Source organism: Photinus pyralis, unplaced genomic scaffold, assembly GCF_008802855.1.
Source record: "Photinus pyralis isolate 1611_PpyrPB1 unplaced genomic scaffold, Ppyr1.3 Ppyr1.4_LG1, whole genome shotgun sequence".
In the NCBI taxonomy this organism is placed as follows: domain Eukaryota; kingdom Metazoa; phylum Arthropoda; class Insecta; order Coleoptera; family Lampyridae; genus Photinus; species Photinus pyralis.
The window spans coordinates 24,851,166-24,866,467 of NW_022170249.1; the positions used below are offsets into that span (position 1 = coordinate 24,851,166).

At 35.9% G+C, this 15,302-nt stretch overlaps 1 protein-coding gene across 1 annotated transcript; it reads left to right on the plus strand.

Annotated features, from left to right (window-relative positions):
• The first annotated feature begins 1,052 nt into the window (after positions 1–1,052).
• Positions 1,053–12,852, plus strand: LOC116159524 (structural maintenance of chromosomes protein 5). Its single transcript, XM_031472516.1, has 11 exons — positions 1,053–1,247; positions 1,300–1,441; positions 5,200–5,856; positions 5,905–6,106; positions 6,150–6,436; positions 10,001–10,379; positions 10,427–10,620; positions 11,350–11,532; positions 11,577–12,195; positions 12,321–12,607; positions 12,656–12,852. Exons 1-11 carry the CDS (start codon positions 1,201–1,203, stop codon positions 12,782–12,784), a joined length of 3,126 nt encoding a protein of 1,041 aa, XP_031328376.1. The 5' UTR covers positions 1,053–1,200; the 3' UTR covers positions 12,785–12,852.
• The last annotated feature ends 2,450 nt before the right edge of the window (positions 12,853–15,302 follow it).

Genomic DNA, 15,302 nt, shown 5'->3' on the forward strand with positions numbered 1-15,302 from the left:
TAAAATGTTTTTTCTATTGCAACCTCTTCGTTTCAAATAGGTAATAAGTATGATAACAAAGTATAGCCAAGAGAATTTTAAAATAGGTCTGTTTAGTTCTATTTCATTTACCTGTTGAGAATAAATTTTTGGTATAAATAATTTAACTTTTGAGCTTGAAGAAGGTAATTTTATAAATTCCATATAGGTACCTAATTAATTTTAAATTTTCACTCATAATTCCTATGCCGCGCCAGTGACAAAAAAAAGCCGAATTTTTTGAACTGTGGGGCATTTTCGAAAAACGACATATAGGGGTTTATAGGTGAGCCCTTGGGCCAATAATCCTCCGCGTGCAAAACGCCCTTAATTTTAATAAATTAATTTTAAACTGTAACTTCTATAATTTGTTAACCGCGCAATTGGCCAAAGAAAGGTGATCTTTTCGAACTGTGGGGCACCTGAGGGTTAAAAAAGGGCCCTTGTGCTATCACGCTTGAATAGTCCTCCGCAGAAAACCCTCCCTCAATTTGAATAAAATGTAATTTTGATTTACACCCTACACGTATCGTGCTATTTGCCAACTTGCGAGGCGAATTTTTCGAGTTTTAGAGTTGTTTTCCAAAAATCACTGGCAGGGGATGAAAATCTTGCGTCCGGTTTTAGTTGTTTTTTTGTTTTACCATTTATGTTGGTACTATCCTAAAAGCGAATGTCCTTGAAAAAAAAGCGAAAGTAACTTTAGGCTGGTCTTTAACCCCTCTAATTTTCTTTCTTCTTCTTGTCTTCTTGGCTATCACCCCTTAATAATGCTGTAGATTTTTGCCTCTGCCTCTATTATTTCACAAAGTTTACTGTGTCTTGGTATTAAAATGTTCCATGAGATCTTACGAAATGATCTAACTAATATACTTAAAATGGTTTTTTTAAACAATTTTGGTTTAAACGGTTTTTGGTTACAATGGATTGAACACAAAACGAATGGCTGTTTTTTTCTTACCGAAAGCTTTGTATATAAATATACAATGCCGAAAGCGAGATACTAAACACTTCCAGTTTCCCTACCGCTTATCATACGATAAATGGCGCTAAATTTTATAAACAAAGAAGGTTATGTTGAACCAAAATCAGTGAAAAATCCGCTTTTGTAAAATATATGACAATAGATTCAGAGAACATTTAACGAGCAAGGACGAGTGAACAGTTATTATACGATAAACAATGAACAAACCTGGTTCGATTCGACAAATTATTGTGAAGGATTTTGTGTAAGTCTTTGGTGGGGAAATGTTCTACTCTCATATTGTTATTTCATTGCAGAACGTATAGCTATGCCGAGCTTAATCCTGGACCAAATCTTAATATGATAATAGGCCCAAATGGCAGTGGGAAATCGACGATTGTTGCTGCAATTATCTTGGGATTAGGAGGAAACCCGAAAACTGTCGGTCGTGGTACTAAAGTAGGTATTTTAAGATGGTATGCACTTTTTAAAGCAAAATGTTGACAAATGTATTAAAAACATTCTTTTAACACATTTTTGATGGCAGGCTGCAAACTTTTACCTATTTCAGTATCTTACAATTATTTATCTTTATTATTGTTAGTTAACCATTTTTATTTGTTATGACATCAGTGCGTTACTCAGTATAGCACTCAAACTTGGAGATAGGCACAGCCATGCCTAAATCTAGGAGCATCAAGTGGGTGTGTTTCACTACTCGAACTATGATAACCATCATGCAATTATTTAAATGTTAATCAGTAGATTTAAATGTATAGTGTTGTGTAGCATTTAACATATCGAAAAAATATGTAGGAAATGTCGAGGGAAATGTGTTGTTTGATGTGGTTTGATTATGTCACATTTCGTTGTGGAGAAACATGTAATATGGAACAGTTTCTATTTATTCATTTTTGATAAACTATACTGCATTCATTATAAGAAGGTAGTAGATGGCGCTGTGTGTGAAGATAAACACACACACAGGAAAAATATAAAACGGCACCAAATTATTGTAAACTAGAAATATTCCACACTGCGAACAGAAATAAACCTTTGACAATAACAGCTAATGACATTTCGGCAGTTTAGTTGGCAACATAAACTACCACCTCACAAAATTCACCAGTCGTTTTATGTTTCATTGTAATACTGACTCATGTTTTAACCAATCACAGTGAAGGTCAAAGCTTCCCTATGCTTTCTACCGCTACCATCTTAAAATGAATACAGTATAGTAAGTGTTTCCGATGTGTTTGTAGAAGTTAAAAAACGTCGAAATCGTATGATTTCAACTCGGATTTCAATACAACTGTATCATATGTACGTTTCCTCGATAATTTTGGCTACCTTTTCTTCGAGCTTTTCTTTGGAAAGAAATTCGCTAACCAGTTCTTCTAGGAAAGTCATAGAGTTACCACTCGAGTTATCATGACTTTCCTAGGAGAACTGGTTGGTGAATTTCCTTCCAAAGAAAAAGATGCCAAAATTAAAATGAGGGTTTCCTTATTTTGTTGATATACAGTGCCTTTAAGATAAGAGTGGCACCTCAATATCTCTTTTATATGGCGTGTCAATTTGTTGTTTGTTGTTGTCAAATTTAAAATGGCGGTTTCCGAGATATTGGCATCAACTTCCTTATTTTAAATGGACGCCATTTTGGATTTTTACGTCACTCGATAGAGAAAAAAATTACAAAACCAGTGATACTAAACCCTTAGCATTTGATTTGGGAATCAACCTTACATTTTTGACTCAAAGTTTACAATGTATTTTTTATGGAAATAATTCCATGGCTGATTATGATTGAAACCAAATTCGTTCGTTTGTCTCGCATAGTCACCATCGACATGGCCATGGTGCCATAAGAAATACATTGTAAACTTCGAGGCAAAAATGTAAGGTTGATTCCTAAATGAAATACTAAGGGCTCGACTAAGGGTTTAGTATCACTGGTTTTGTAATTTTATTCCTCGTTTGTTTCTCTATCGAGTAAAAAACCAATATGGCGTCCATTAAAAAAGTTGAATTTTTTTATTGAATTTATCCCATCGAATCTTGCAACTTTTATTTGAACCTTTTCTTCTCTTTGTTATTAAAATATTTGAACTTTTAAAAATGGGGAATTTCACTTTTTAGCGCATTTTTGCAAAAATTTTTTTTGTAAAAAGTAGCTTTTAATCTCACTTTGGCTGGCTGGCTGGCTGGCAGTAAATGCGCGCCCGTAGAAAAACGCTTGTAAAAAGACAAGGAGTGTACATGTAACTATCGGGGCCGTGTAATTAAGAACGTTAGGGATGGGGCTACAAGATTTGGAGTCGACGACATCTGGACGCCATCCCCGAGCGTATTATACTAACCTGGAGATTTTTCAGTTTTTATCTATCTTCTTCTACAGTTTTTCTCCGATTGTTTTCAAATTGGTGTCGTCGGGAAGATCTTGTCAACGCGCACAACTCCTGCGTGGCGGAATTTTGTTTTTTTTCCTAGGGGCGAAATAAACCACCTTTTGCGCGGCGCGCTTCGAGGGGTAGTCGACTTTGGGCGCCCAAAAGTTTCTTACAGCGCGAATCGCGGTCTCTCTTTCTCGTGTCACTAATAGAAGGTCGAGCTATGTGAAGTACCCAAAAGTTGAATACGATTTTATGCCGGGATTTTAGCGAAATCTACCAAAATGTGAATTACGAATGAACGGGACGTCGGAACTGTGTATCGACAAAGGGAATGTGGTAACCCCCGACGAGATCTTACTGATGGTGGAGTCAAAACTTCAAACGCGAATTGCGAGTGCACGGTAAGTGAGAAAATGGTACCGACAAAGTGAACGTGGTAGCTTTCGGCAAGATCTTATTGATGGTGGAGTCAATATTGGCTAATAAAACACTGATCTGCCACACAAAAATGCGCTGAAGTCCCTTCGATCTCACACGAGGACTTTGATCATTTTTTTGAATTATCTACGAAAATCCAGACGAAAATTCACTGTTTCCCGGAAGCACTGATCTATGACTAGTTTGATATCGGTCCTTAATACTATTATTAGTAGGAGTTGCCCGAGGGGGAAATCGCAGAAAAAATTTTGTACACCATACATCCATTTGGTGTGCGAATCCATGGACTTCTTTGGATATCAGCGGATCGCCACCAAAGACGTATCAGATGTCCGAGGATATCCATGGAGATCCAAGGATTTCCATGGATATGATCTTTGAAAATCCGCCGACGTCTTCGAATTTGCTCTAGAACCTATAATCAAACACCTCGGTTCATTGGAAAGCTACGAATAGCCATGGGTGATAGAGAGAAATTCAGAAATATGCACTAGAAATCTTACTATCCAAAATCTGTTGCAATCATACTAAAATACACTGGAGTTTCCGGTTCTCTGTAAAGATTTTAGCGCATTTTTGCAAATTTATTAATATTTGTAAAAAGGTAGCCTTCCATCTCACTTTGGTCGACTGGCTGGCTGGCTGGCAGCACATGCGGGCCTGTAGACGAACGCTTGTAGAAAAAGGAGGAGTGTACATGTCCCTACCGAGGCCGTGTAATTAACAATTTTAGGGACGGGGCTACATGCGGAGGGTCACCGACATCTGGGCGCCATCCCCTAGCGTGTTATACTAACTTGGGGATATGTTTTGGTCCATTTGTTTTCAAATTGGTCGCGTCAGAAAGATTTTGTAAAGGCACACAACTCCTGCGTGACGGAGTTTTGGTTTTGTTTCTGGGGGCAAAATTAACCACCTTTTGCAAGACGCGCTTCTTCAAGGGGTAGTCGACTTGGGTCACTCAAAAGTTTCTTAGAGCTCTAATCGCGGTCTCTCTTTCTCGTGTCGCCATTAAAAGTTTGAGCCGAGGTTTGAGCTATGAGAAATACCAAAAAATTGAGTACTTGTGGCGGGATTTCTCTAACTGTTAATTATTTTATTATATTAACGCTTACAATAAATTGGTAGGTATATTTTAAAACTACAAAACCCATAGCGCTTTTTACCTTTTATTTTTCTGCATAAAGGTACGTTTCCTGTACTGCGTCTGACGCATGCGTCATACGCGGCGCGCTTGACGCTTCGCGTTTGACGCTTTGGCATCTGTTTTCTCTGAATGCGGCAGCCGCTGATGACTGAACTCCTATTGTAAAAACTTAAACACGTTCACTATTTGATTTTTTCCAAAACCTTTTGTTTATTTTCTTTACTTGTTTCTTATTCCAGATTTCGGAGTATGTGCGGCACGATTGCGAACGAGCTACCATACGAATTATTTTATATAGTCATAATGAGGATGAATCTGTATGTATCAGTAGACATTTTGATACTTCCGATAAAACAACATGGGAACTAAATGGGAAAAAAGTACCGTTTAAAGAAATTGAACAGACCATACAGCAGTTTAACATACAAGTGGATAACTTATGCCAATTTTTACCTCAGGACAGGGTGCAAGATTTTGCAAAATTGAACAAACAACAACTGCTCCAGCAAACCCAAGTCGCCATTTGTAGAAATGATTTGATGGAAAAGCAGCAAAATTTGATTAATTTTCGCGAAAGACACAAAGAGATTCAAGTTTCCTTGGAAAATTGGGCGAAGAAATTGCAAGAGTTACAGGATGCCAATAGTCGAATAGAGGGAAAAGTTCAAAATTTAACCAAAAAGAAGAAATATGCGAAATATATCGAAGATATTGAGCGAAAGGTTGCGTGGGTTAAATATGAAAATCTTCGCATAAAACTTGACGATATCAAACAAGATAAAGCAAGAGCGACTGAGGCGTTAAATCAACATAGGACCGCACTTCAACCCATACGAAGTACTATCGGTAATGCGGAGAAAGTGGTTCGAAATATTGAGCAAAGGATTAGAAATGTGGTAAGTGTTACATGTGATTAATATACCGTTTGTGTAAATTAATTTCAGAACAATGTGATAAGGAGTCACGAAACTGAAGTACAAAGCAAATTGGACGGTTCTACAAAAGTAAAATCGAGTCTTGTAGAAATTCAAGGCGATTTGGATGCTAAATTACGAGAAATAGACACCAGAAATGAGGAAATTTTAAAAATTCAAAACGAGATTACCGAACTTAACGAAAAAAAATCACAACTGCAGCAACAGAACGGTAGGTCAGTTGGTTTGATGTACCGAATGATTTAGTGTTTTAGGTGTCGAAAGAGAAAACAACATTAGATCTCTTAATGAGGAAGCTCGGAGAATTATGTCCGTGATTAACAGGGACACCGAAAAAAAAGGCGAGTGCGAAAATTCCAAACGCAATAAATCGTACGAAATGCGCTGCCTTGAAAACGAGCTGGAAAACTTGGAAAATGTGAAACAGCAGCGCTTGGAATGGTTACGACGTATGGATAAGCATGCGTATTCCGCAGTTCAGTGGTTGCGAAAAAATAAAGAGTTATTCAAGGGTCCGGTTTATGAGCCAATGTTGCTAGAGGTTAGTGCACAGTTAAACAATAAACTTAAACACCACACTGATACACCAAAATTTATTCTTGTTTCGTTTGTATTTTTTGAATTTTAGGATTCAATGAAATTTTATGTTCAGTTGGCCCACATGAAAGTGTAGTCATCGAACGAGGGGTATTTCGCAGGGGAATTTTAGTGTACAATCTTTAGGGAAGTAGAGGAATTGGTGGGGAATTAAAAGAAGCAGGAAGCAAATTAATAGATTGCGCAACGTCGCGTCGAATAAAACTGCTATCGCAGATCCCCATTACGCCGCGCCGGCTTTTATTTTGGTTCGTCAAATGCATTTGTATAATTAATTAAGGAACAAATCATACTCTCAGTATGATAAATATCACAAGGGATTAGTGCCAGTGTGGTGATTTATTGATGTGCGTGTTCATTATACAGTAAGAAAAGTAAGTAAATACATTTTATAATCTCAAAAATAGAAAAAGGTTGAAAGAAGGCATCAAATTAAAGCTGTGTACAATGTTGTCACTGTTAATATTTTTTTTTAATGAATAAAAATTTTATTTAAACAAATGAAAAGTTAAAAATTTCTAAAGATCAAACATTCATAATAAATAATAAATTTCTTCCATAGGGATCGCAGTATATTTTTTATATATTTATTTTATATATTATTTATATATTTTTTAGGTTAACATTCCCAGCGAATTTTGACTATGTATGAGAAAGTCTAAACAGAAGCTACCCATGTGTCTAGCTACACAGGCATTGACGAGGGCATTGACTATTCCACTGACTCAGACCAGATGGAACTCGACGATTCTGAAGTATTCTTGCAGGAATTTTTTTGTGACATATCGTATTCGTATTAAAAAGTGCTACTCAATACAATGTGTACTTTTTTACTTCACTGGCCCTCTTATCTCAAACATTGGAGCTCCAAACACAATCACAGCAGAAACCTACTGCACAGAATCTGTACAACTAAAACATGCGTGCTTTATATTTTATAATGTTGACCTTCCCACAGTAATACTAAACACCAATACAACCCAGACCTAGTAGTGTAAAGAAGGAGCGTCCCAATGTGATTTATGGCACTGCTAAGTCCTGCGAGTGTACTATCAAGTCTCGCGTGTGTACTGCCTAAAATTTGCGTACGTACTAGAGATCGTTCCAAAACTAAAAGATGATTGCGCAGAAACCATCAAATTTTGGTACGAATGTAAATAACCCAAAAAAAACAGCTGTTTTACAATTTATTCGAGTACAAAAAGACATTTGTGATCATAATACAAACGCACTGCAACATCATACATGCCCAATAGCATTTTAACACAAGACTACCAAGAATTTAAAATGTGTCCAGTGTGACTATGCAACAAATTATAATTCTTAACTATAAAACAGATTTATTAACATATAAGATCAACAAGGATTTAAAGTGTGTCCAGTGCGATTTCGTCACCAAACATAAATCCACTCTTAAAACACATCTTAAGATCTAACATTTGTCAAGACATGGATCCTGCTAGTATTTAAAATGTGACCTGTGTGATTTTGTCACAAAAAAAACCTCACATCATGTTTAGGGCGAATATTTTTCCTAAAAATTTAGTTCGCACAATTACGAAATCCCGAGTAAACCATCGGCGTGTAGGAAATTAAGAGCCCTTTCTAATGATGTGTCACTCGACTCAATGTTCAATTTAAAATTATTGAAGAGGTGGCAACCCTGCTTAGGGGGGTTTTTGCGTTTTTTCCAAAAACTTTCCTTACGAGTTATTCAGTGTGTTTCGTTTTCGTTGTGTCACCCTTCATAAATAAGATCAAAGTGTCATAATTTTGTAATCGCGAAGTACCGGGTGATTCATTAGAAGTGATGATCGCTTGAATTTCGCGCGTAAGGTTTTAGTGTTTTTTGCATTATTAAATTGACGGTTTGAATTTCGTTAGTATTATTGTTCTGTCATGACTGTCATTTAAGAAACCAGTGTCGCCGTTAATTGTTGTGTGCTATTTGCAGTTTATTACTTTTTCCATTTTGAACAATTTTTAGAGTTGATGCACTAAAATATGTAAGAAACGTGACTGTGTCTAGTGTTAGTTTATAATTTGTGGTAAAGCAGAAGCAGTATTTGTAGATTATAAATAAGTAAACGGTTTACTGAAAGCATGATGACACACCACTGCAATTAAATAAATGATCATCAGTTAGTACCAACTTCATAATTCTTTTGATTTGCGGGAAATTCAAACTGTCATCACTTCTAATGAATCACCCGGTATATATCGGCAAGTATGGGTTGGTTTTGATCTTTTAAATCATAGAACAAACACACGTTCACAATGAACACTGATCCCCCCCCCCCCCCCCCCCTGCGAAAATAAAACGCATTTTTTAGTATATTGTGTAGAATTAAAAAAACGTGGTATTGTTGCGTTTTGTTTGTCCGTCTGTCTGTTCGTCCGGACCCCCTTCTGCCATTTGACCCAATAAACTTTACACAAAAAAAATTACGCAACTGAAAACAATTCTAAAAGAAAAAATTGACACTGAGACAGCAAATTCAAATAAAATTAATTCACTTTGTGTTTATTCGTATGCAATCCTCCACATTTGTTTAATCAATTAAAATATTCTCATATACAGGGTGTCCCGTAATTATTTTTGGTGATTATACCGAAATAACGTCTACATGACGTTGTTTACACAACAGTATTATGTGTTTAGTTTGTACTCGGTTTTATAATAAAAACAAGTAAACCAAAACCACTACTATTACGTGGGTATTGCCAGCACAACCCACTCATGCGCAAACGGATAGACTACCTTTGAAATTGATACGTTTATTTTGACAGTTTTTAACCAAAAATATGTTGGTGATCAAAAGTGTACATGGATTACTTCTTGCGCATCGAGCAATAGAGCTTGGTCTTTTTCCAAGCAAATTGGTGCATAAATAATAATTTTGACACCTTTTGGGCAAAAATATTTTGCTCGCTATAAATACCTCGATTATCCGTACTTCACGAATCCGGAGCACGGATAATCCAAATTAATATTTTTCTTACATATATAATGTATTTATGTATATGTATGTAAAAAGGATAAAATTAAATATTTTTGAAAGGGAAATTAGTGAGTAATTAGAGTAATTAATGAGGAATTGGTGATGAATTACAGGAATTAGTAACAAACCTGGGAAATACACACATTTTTTCTGCAGTTTACCCCTCGTCATCGAATTAAATAATCAAATTGACGTTGGACGCTTTACCGTAACACAACGTTCAAGTACTCATTATCTGAGTCAAATCTAGTTATCAAGTGAAATAGTGTGGAAATATCAAAGTACTACTGTTTGCTTGGAATTTTTCACCTAGTTGTGTGTCTTTAAATCTTACTATTGACTGGTTATTTAGATTTCACGTATTAAATGTTTAGGTAATTGTGTTGTGACCAGATAATTAATTTCTTAGTGCGCGGGAAACAACACTTATAAACACTGATTTTAAAAAATTTAATTATCCTATTAATAGAGAATAGCTCATTCATATGGAAAACACCTTGTTTTAGTTGAATGTTTTAAATCCCAACCACGCGATATTCGTCGAAAATACAATTCCGATCAGAGACAGAGTTGCATTTACATGCGTGTTGAAAGAAGATATGAATACGCTCATAGTGAAATTGCGGGACGAACAGAAATTAAATGTTAACGTGGTACATTCTGGAATGGAACGATCCAGCATAAACCAGTACCAGCCGACAATTCCGATTGAACAACTAAAACCGTTTGGAATGTTTGCCTATATCAAATCTCTCGTCACCGGACCAGAACCGATTATGAAGTATTTATGCAAAACCTATCAAATACATAACATTCCTGTGGGGAATAGTCTGACAAATCAACGTTTCGAAAGTGTACCGCCGCAAATTACAAACTTCTTCAGCGGTAAGATGAGCGTGCAAGTTTACAAGTTACTTAGTTTCAATTTTTAGATACCTATCGGTTCTCGACGAGTTATTCAAAATATACAAGAGAAAAAAGTACCAGGCAAAATGAAATAAAATCCGACAATAGTTTCTCAATTTCTATGGACGCGGAGCGTATTGAAAATATTCGTGGCCAATTGACTGAAGTACAACAGTTTTGTCGTAAATATGACGACCAAGTCAGCAGTTTGAATAATCAGGTAATACTGTCTAAAGTCTCCTAAATCGACCACACTCCCTGTAGCTTTCGAAAGATTAAAGATTATAGCGCGTGAAGTACTACGGCTTCCATTTTAGATTTTACAAAATGGCTGTCTTAAAAATAATTTACATTAGCATCTCCGATTTTAATTAATAAAAATATAGTATGATTTTCAAAGCGACATAATGTTCGCGCACACCCGATAGGTAGTTATTGTTCCATAAAGATGTCATATGCTCGTCTTTTTTTACTTTATTTTATTTATTGTCCTGATTATTTTCATTTCAAAATGGCGATGTCTAAATTTTTTTTGTATTGGAATCTCACAAAATAAGCGAAATCAAAGGTACGAGTTTATCACACTTACTAAGAAATGTAACCTTATATCCCTATTAAAATGGTTGTAAACTGCTCTGAAACCTCCAGGTTGCGACTGATGATTAGAGGCAACTAAAAAAAACAAAGACACATTGATAAATAACGCGCAAAAATACCCACGAGTTCATGATACTACAGTCGACCATTTTGTTTTTCTATCTGTTCCCCAAAACAAATATTCTGGAAAAAGAATTTCGCTTTACTTATGACCGTTGGCCCAAGCTAACAGGTATGTATACAATATGAAAGTCACATTTAGTTGAAACTTCCCTTGTTTTCCTGGTGACAATTTTTATATGCCCCAAAAATTGGTACCTGAACATCTAACTTGAGTGGTACTATTTACTAGATTAACCAAAATAATCAAAGTCTGACGTTAATTCGACAAAATATCCAAGGTTTAAAGAAGGTAAAACAAGATATAGATGCTTGTGAGTCTCGACTAAGGATATTAAAGAACAAACTGCATCAGATGGAACAGAATCCGGCAACGAAAGAAGAAATCGAACGAGAATTTCATGCTCAAATAAAGGTAAGCTCGTTCTGTTCCGAGTTTCCGTACAGTTTGGTTTGTAGCACGTTCTTAATCGGTTGGTTGGCGTGCAAAAGGAAATCAAGGAAGCTTTTAAATCCTATTCCAAAGTAATATTAGACGCAGATCTGGATAAAATTAACCTAGAAACAAATCGTAAACAAATAATTTTTTTAAAGAATAAGTCGAAAGATTTAGAAACACTACTTGCTAAAACCGAAGAAACTTTAAACGTCATTAAGACGACATACTCAAACGTCATGGCGGAAGGAAAGGCAGCGTTAAGTAAAGCGAAACAACTTTCTAATGGACATACCCCTAACGATGAGGGATTCGATGTATTCAGGGACGTTTACGATCGTTTGCCGCAGGAATTAGTGGATCTGGAATCGGAAAAGGAGGGCACGCTCGCGAAAATCGATTGTCTTAGTACAGCCGACGATAACGAGTTGGGCGATTACCACAAGAGGCAAGAACTTATAATCAAATTTGAAAACGACATCAGGGACGGCCACGCCCAGTTGGACAATACAAATTTGAATATGGACAAATTGGAAAAGGAGTGGTTGGAGCCGCTGGAACAGTTAGTGCAAGAGATAAATGACAAATTTAGCACTGCGTTCAGGCGAATGGGATGTGCTGGAGATATTTCTATATACAAAGGTTTGTATATTTCATTCTGTTACTGCCCAGTGAAGAGAATGTAAGTACACACAAGATACAAAGATTTACAATGTCTATCACTAGAGGTACGCCCTTGTAGAGTTTTAACTTTACCTCTATTTCAGGTCCAAATGAGAAAGATTTCTCGGAATACGGTTTAAGCATCAAAGTGAAATATAGAGATTCCGAGCCACTTCAAGAACTAAACAATATTGTGCAAAGCGGTGGAGAACGAGCGGTCGCAACTGGTGCATTCATGCTATCCCTACAAGAACTCACTCCTGTTCCTTTTCGTTGTGTTGACGAAATTAATCAGGGTATGGACTCTAATAACGAGCGACGAATCTTTGAGCTTCTTGTTGATGCTACTACCCAATCTGACACCTCACAGTATTTCTTTATTACTCCAAAGGTTGGTATCCTATTATAGGTTTTGTGTTGTACATTAACCTTGTTTTAGTTGGTGCCAAATTTAAAGTTTGTTAAAGGCATGACCGTCCATATCGTTCACAATGGTCCTTTTGTCACGTCTCAAAAGGAGTGGAACCAAGCTTTTGATCATGTAAAGAAAGCTGCTTTACATAAGTGATTCGTTTTTTTATACTTTTGCAATGATTAGGTTACCAAACGTTAATGTATATCGAATAAATGAAATTACCCACACCCTCACAATTTCCATAATTCCCTTGCTTATACACGGTGTTCATTTTTCGAGTGCCACTATGGGGATCTCACTTATCTTAAGAGATAAAAAGTTGGTTAAATGGGGGCCAAGTTGAAAATTTTCGTGCTGAATAAGAATCTGAAAAGACATTTCAAATATCTTCAATAGTTTTGAAGATATCTCAAAAAAACAAAAATTTCTGATTTTCGTTTTTATTTTTTTTATGATAAACTAATCGTAGTAGACATTTCTAATTAACACATTATTCAGACACTTTTTAATGGAGATTTCAAATATGGCATCCTGTTTTTAATAACTCTCCAGATGACGGAGAAACACGTGGCAACTTTAGTTTTTCTTATGGGCGCCATTTTGAATTTTCTCATTTTGAGATTACGTCTTTTTTTCTCTTTTAAACGATATATCACACATGGTGGTGCAGTATCACATTTTTTCTAAAATACAATTTTAAATTTTTTGAGAAGAGTGCTTTGGAAAAACAAAACGTTCTTGTGTTGTGAACAAAAGGTTGACTTATTTCATGTAGTGTCGTTTAGGTTTATGCTAGTTGTAATGCGAAAATGCCTTTTTCAAGTGCAGATCAAAGAGATATGATCGAAATTTACTACACTTCTCATCGAAATGCCCACATGACTGCTGCAACATACTTGCAGCGTTATCCAGAGGGGCAACAACCTAGTTTGAGATATTTTTCTTTGCTGCATAAAAACTTGGGCGAATATGGTTCTTTTAAAAGATGTAGACAGCAATATGGTGATAGACCCAATTAATATGAGCAGGCAATTTTGCAAGTGGTTGAGATGAAAATCGAATTTCTACTTCTCTGACAACGCTGCAACCAGACACATGGATCAAACTGTCTAACTTTTGTTGACAACAAATGAACGTTTTGTTTTTCCAAAGCACTCTTCTCAAAAAATGAAAAATTGTATTTTTAGGAAAAATGTGATACTGAACCACTATGTGTGATATATCGTTGTACAGAGAAAAAAAGACGTAATCCCAAAATGTCAAAATTCAATATGGCGCCCATAAGAAAAACTAAAGTTGCCACGTGTTTCTCCGTCATCTTGAACGTAATTAAAAACAGGACGCCATATTTGAAATCTCCATTAAAAAGTGTCCGAATAATGTGCTAATTAAAAATGTCTACTACGACTAGTTTATCATAAAAGAATTAAAAACGAAAATCAGAAATTTTCGTTTTTTTGTGATATCTTCAAAAGTATTGAATATATTTCAAATTTCTTTTCAGATTCTTATTCAGCACGGAAATTTGCAACTTTGCCCCCATTTAACCAACTTTCTATCTCTTAAGATAAGTGAGATCCCCATAGTGGCACTCGAAAAATGAACACAGTGTATAGTGATGTGCCCCACGTTGGGCGCCAAAAATTATTGCTGTGTGCAATGGCGTGGTTTCATTACACCTTTGTTTATAAAAAAGGTAACACCATGACACAAAAATAAACAAGACACAAAATCTAAAGGCTAACAGCGCCTTATTGAAACATTTTACCCCTTTCCAACGGGAGAATACAGAAAAAATAAGTCTCAATGGTACTCGTTACTGTAATAATCAAAACTTAGTCTGAAACCGCCTGTACAGATGAGATAAACGACAAAACACTTTCACATAATTATTTTAACATAAATGCAGAACCGTGTATACAAACTTTCTTCTTTTTTTTTTAAATTTCCATCACTGGTTCTATGACGATTGACATTGTTGTTCTTCTATAACTTGTAACTAAATGCAACTTTCGATAGCAATCGGAAAACTATTCCTGTATTACTTCTTCTTAATTTTACTGACAAAATAGACTTCGATTCACCGGCTGACTGCCGGAAAAATGCGTATTTGAAATTTACACGCAACGGACTGTTACGTATGCTGAGTCAAATGACTCGAGATCGGCACGCAAAGCTTTAAGTCTGCCATCTATCCCCGATTTTTCATCTTTGGTAAGAGCCGACCAAATATGAGCACTCGTTTCGTTATCTACAAACTTTACACATATGCCACCGCTTATTTAAATCAATTAAATATTACTTTGGTAAAGAAATACGTTGTCATTGTTGGTAGGTAACTGTATGGAGGCTATGCATGGGACTGTATCAAATGAAATCTAGATTGGATCTGTGTATCGTCCGAAGGTGAAATTTTGACGTGTGCGTTGCAGGTAAAAGTGAAAATAAGTCACCTGACACACACACCAGAGATATATTATGTGGACAACTGTTTTTATGTGTCTTAGAAAAGAGCCACCTTGCTGATACTCTGTTGTTAATCGATTCTTATTAGTTAACTCTTGACATTTAATTACTGAATATTGGGGTTTTGTGTTGGTGCAAATATGGGACTGCGAATACATGCTACATACTTTGTTAATATTGTTATAATTTTATGTTAGACATTACC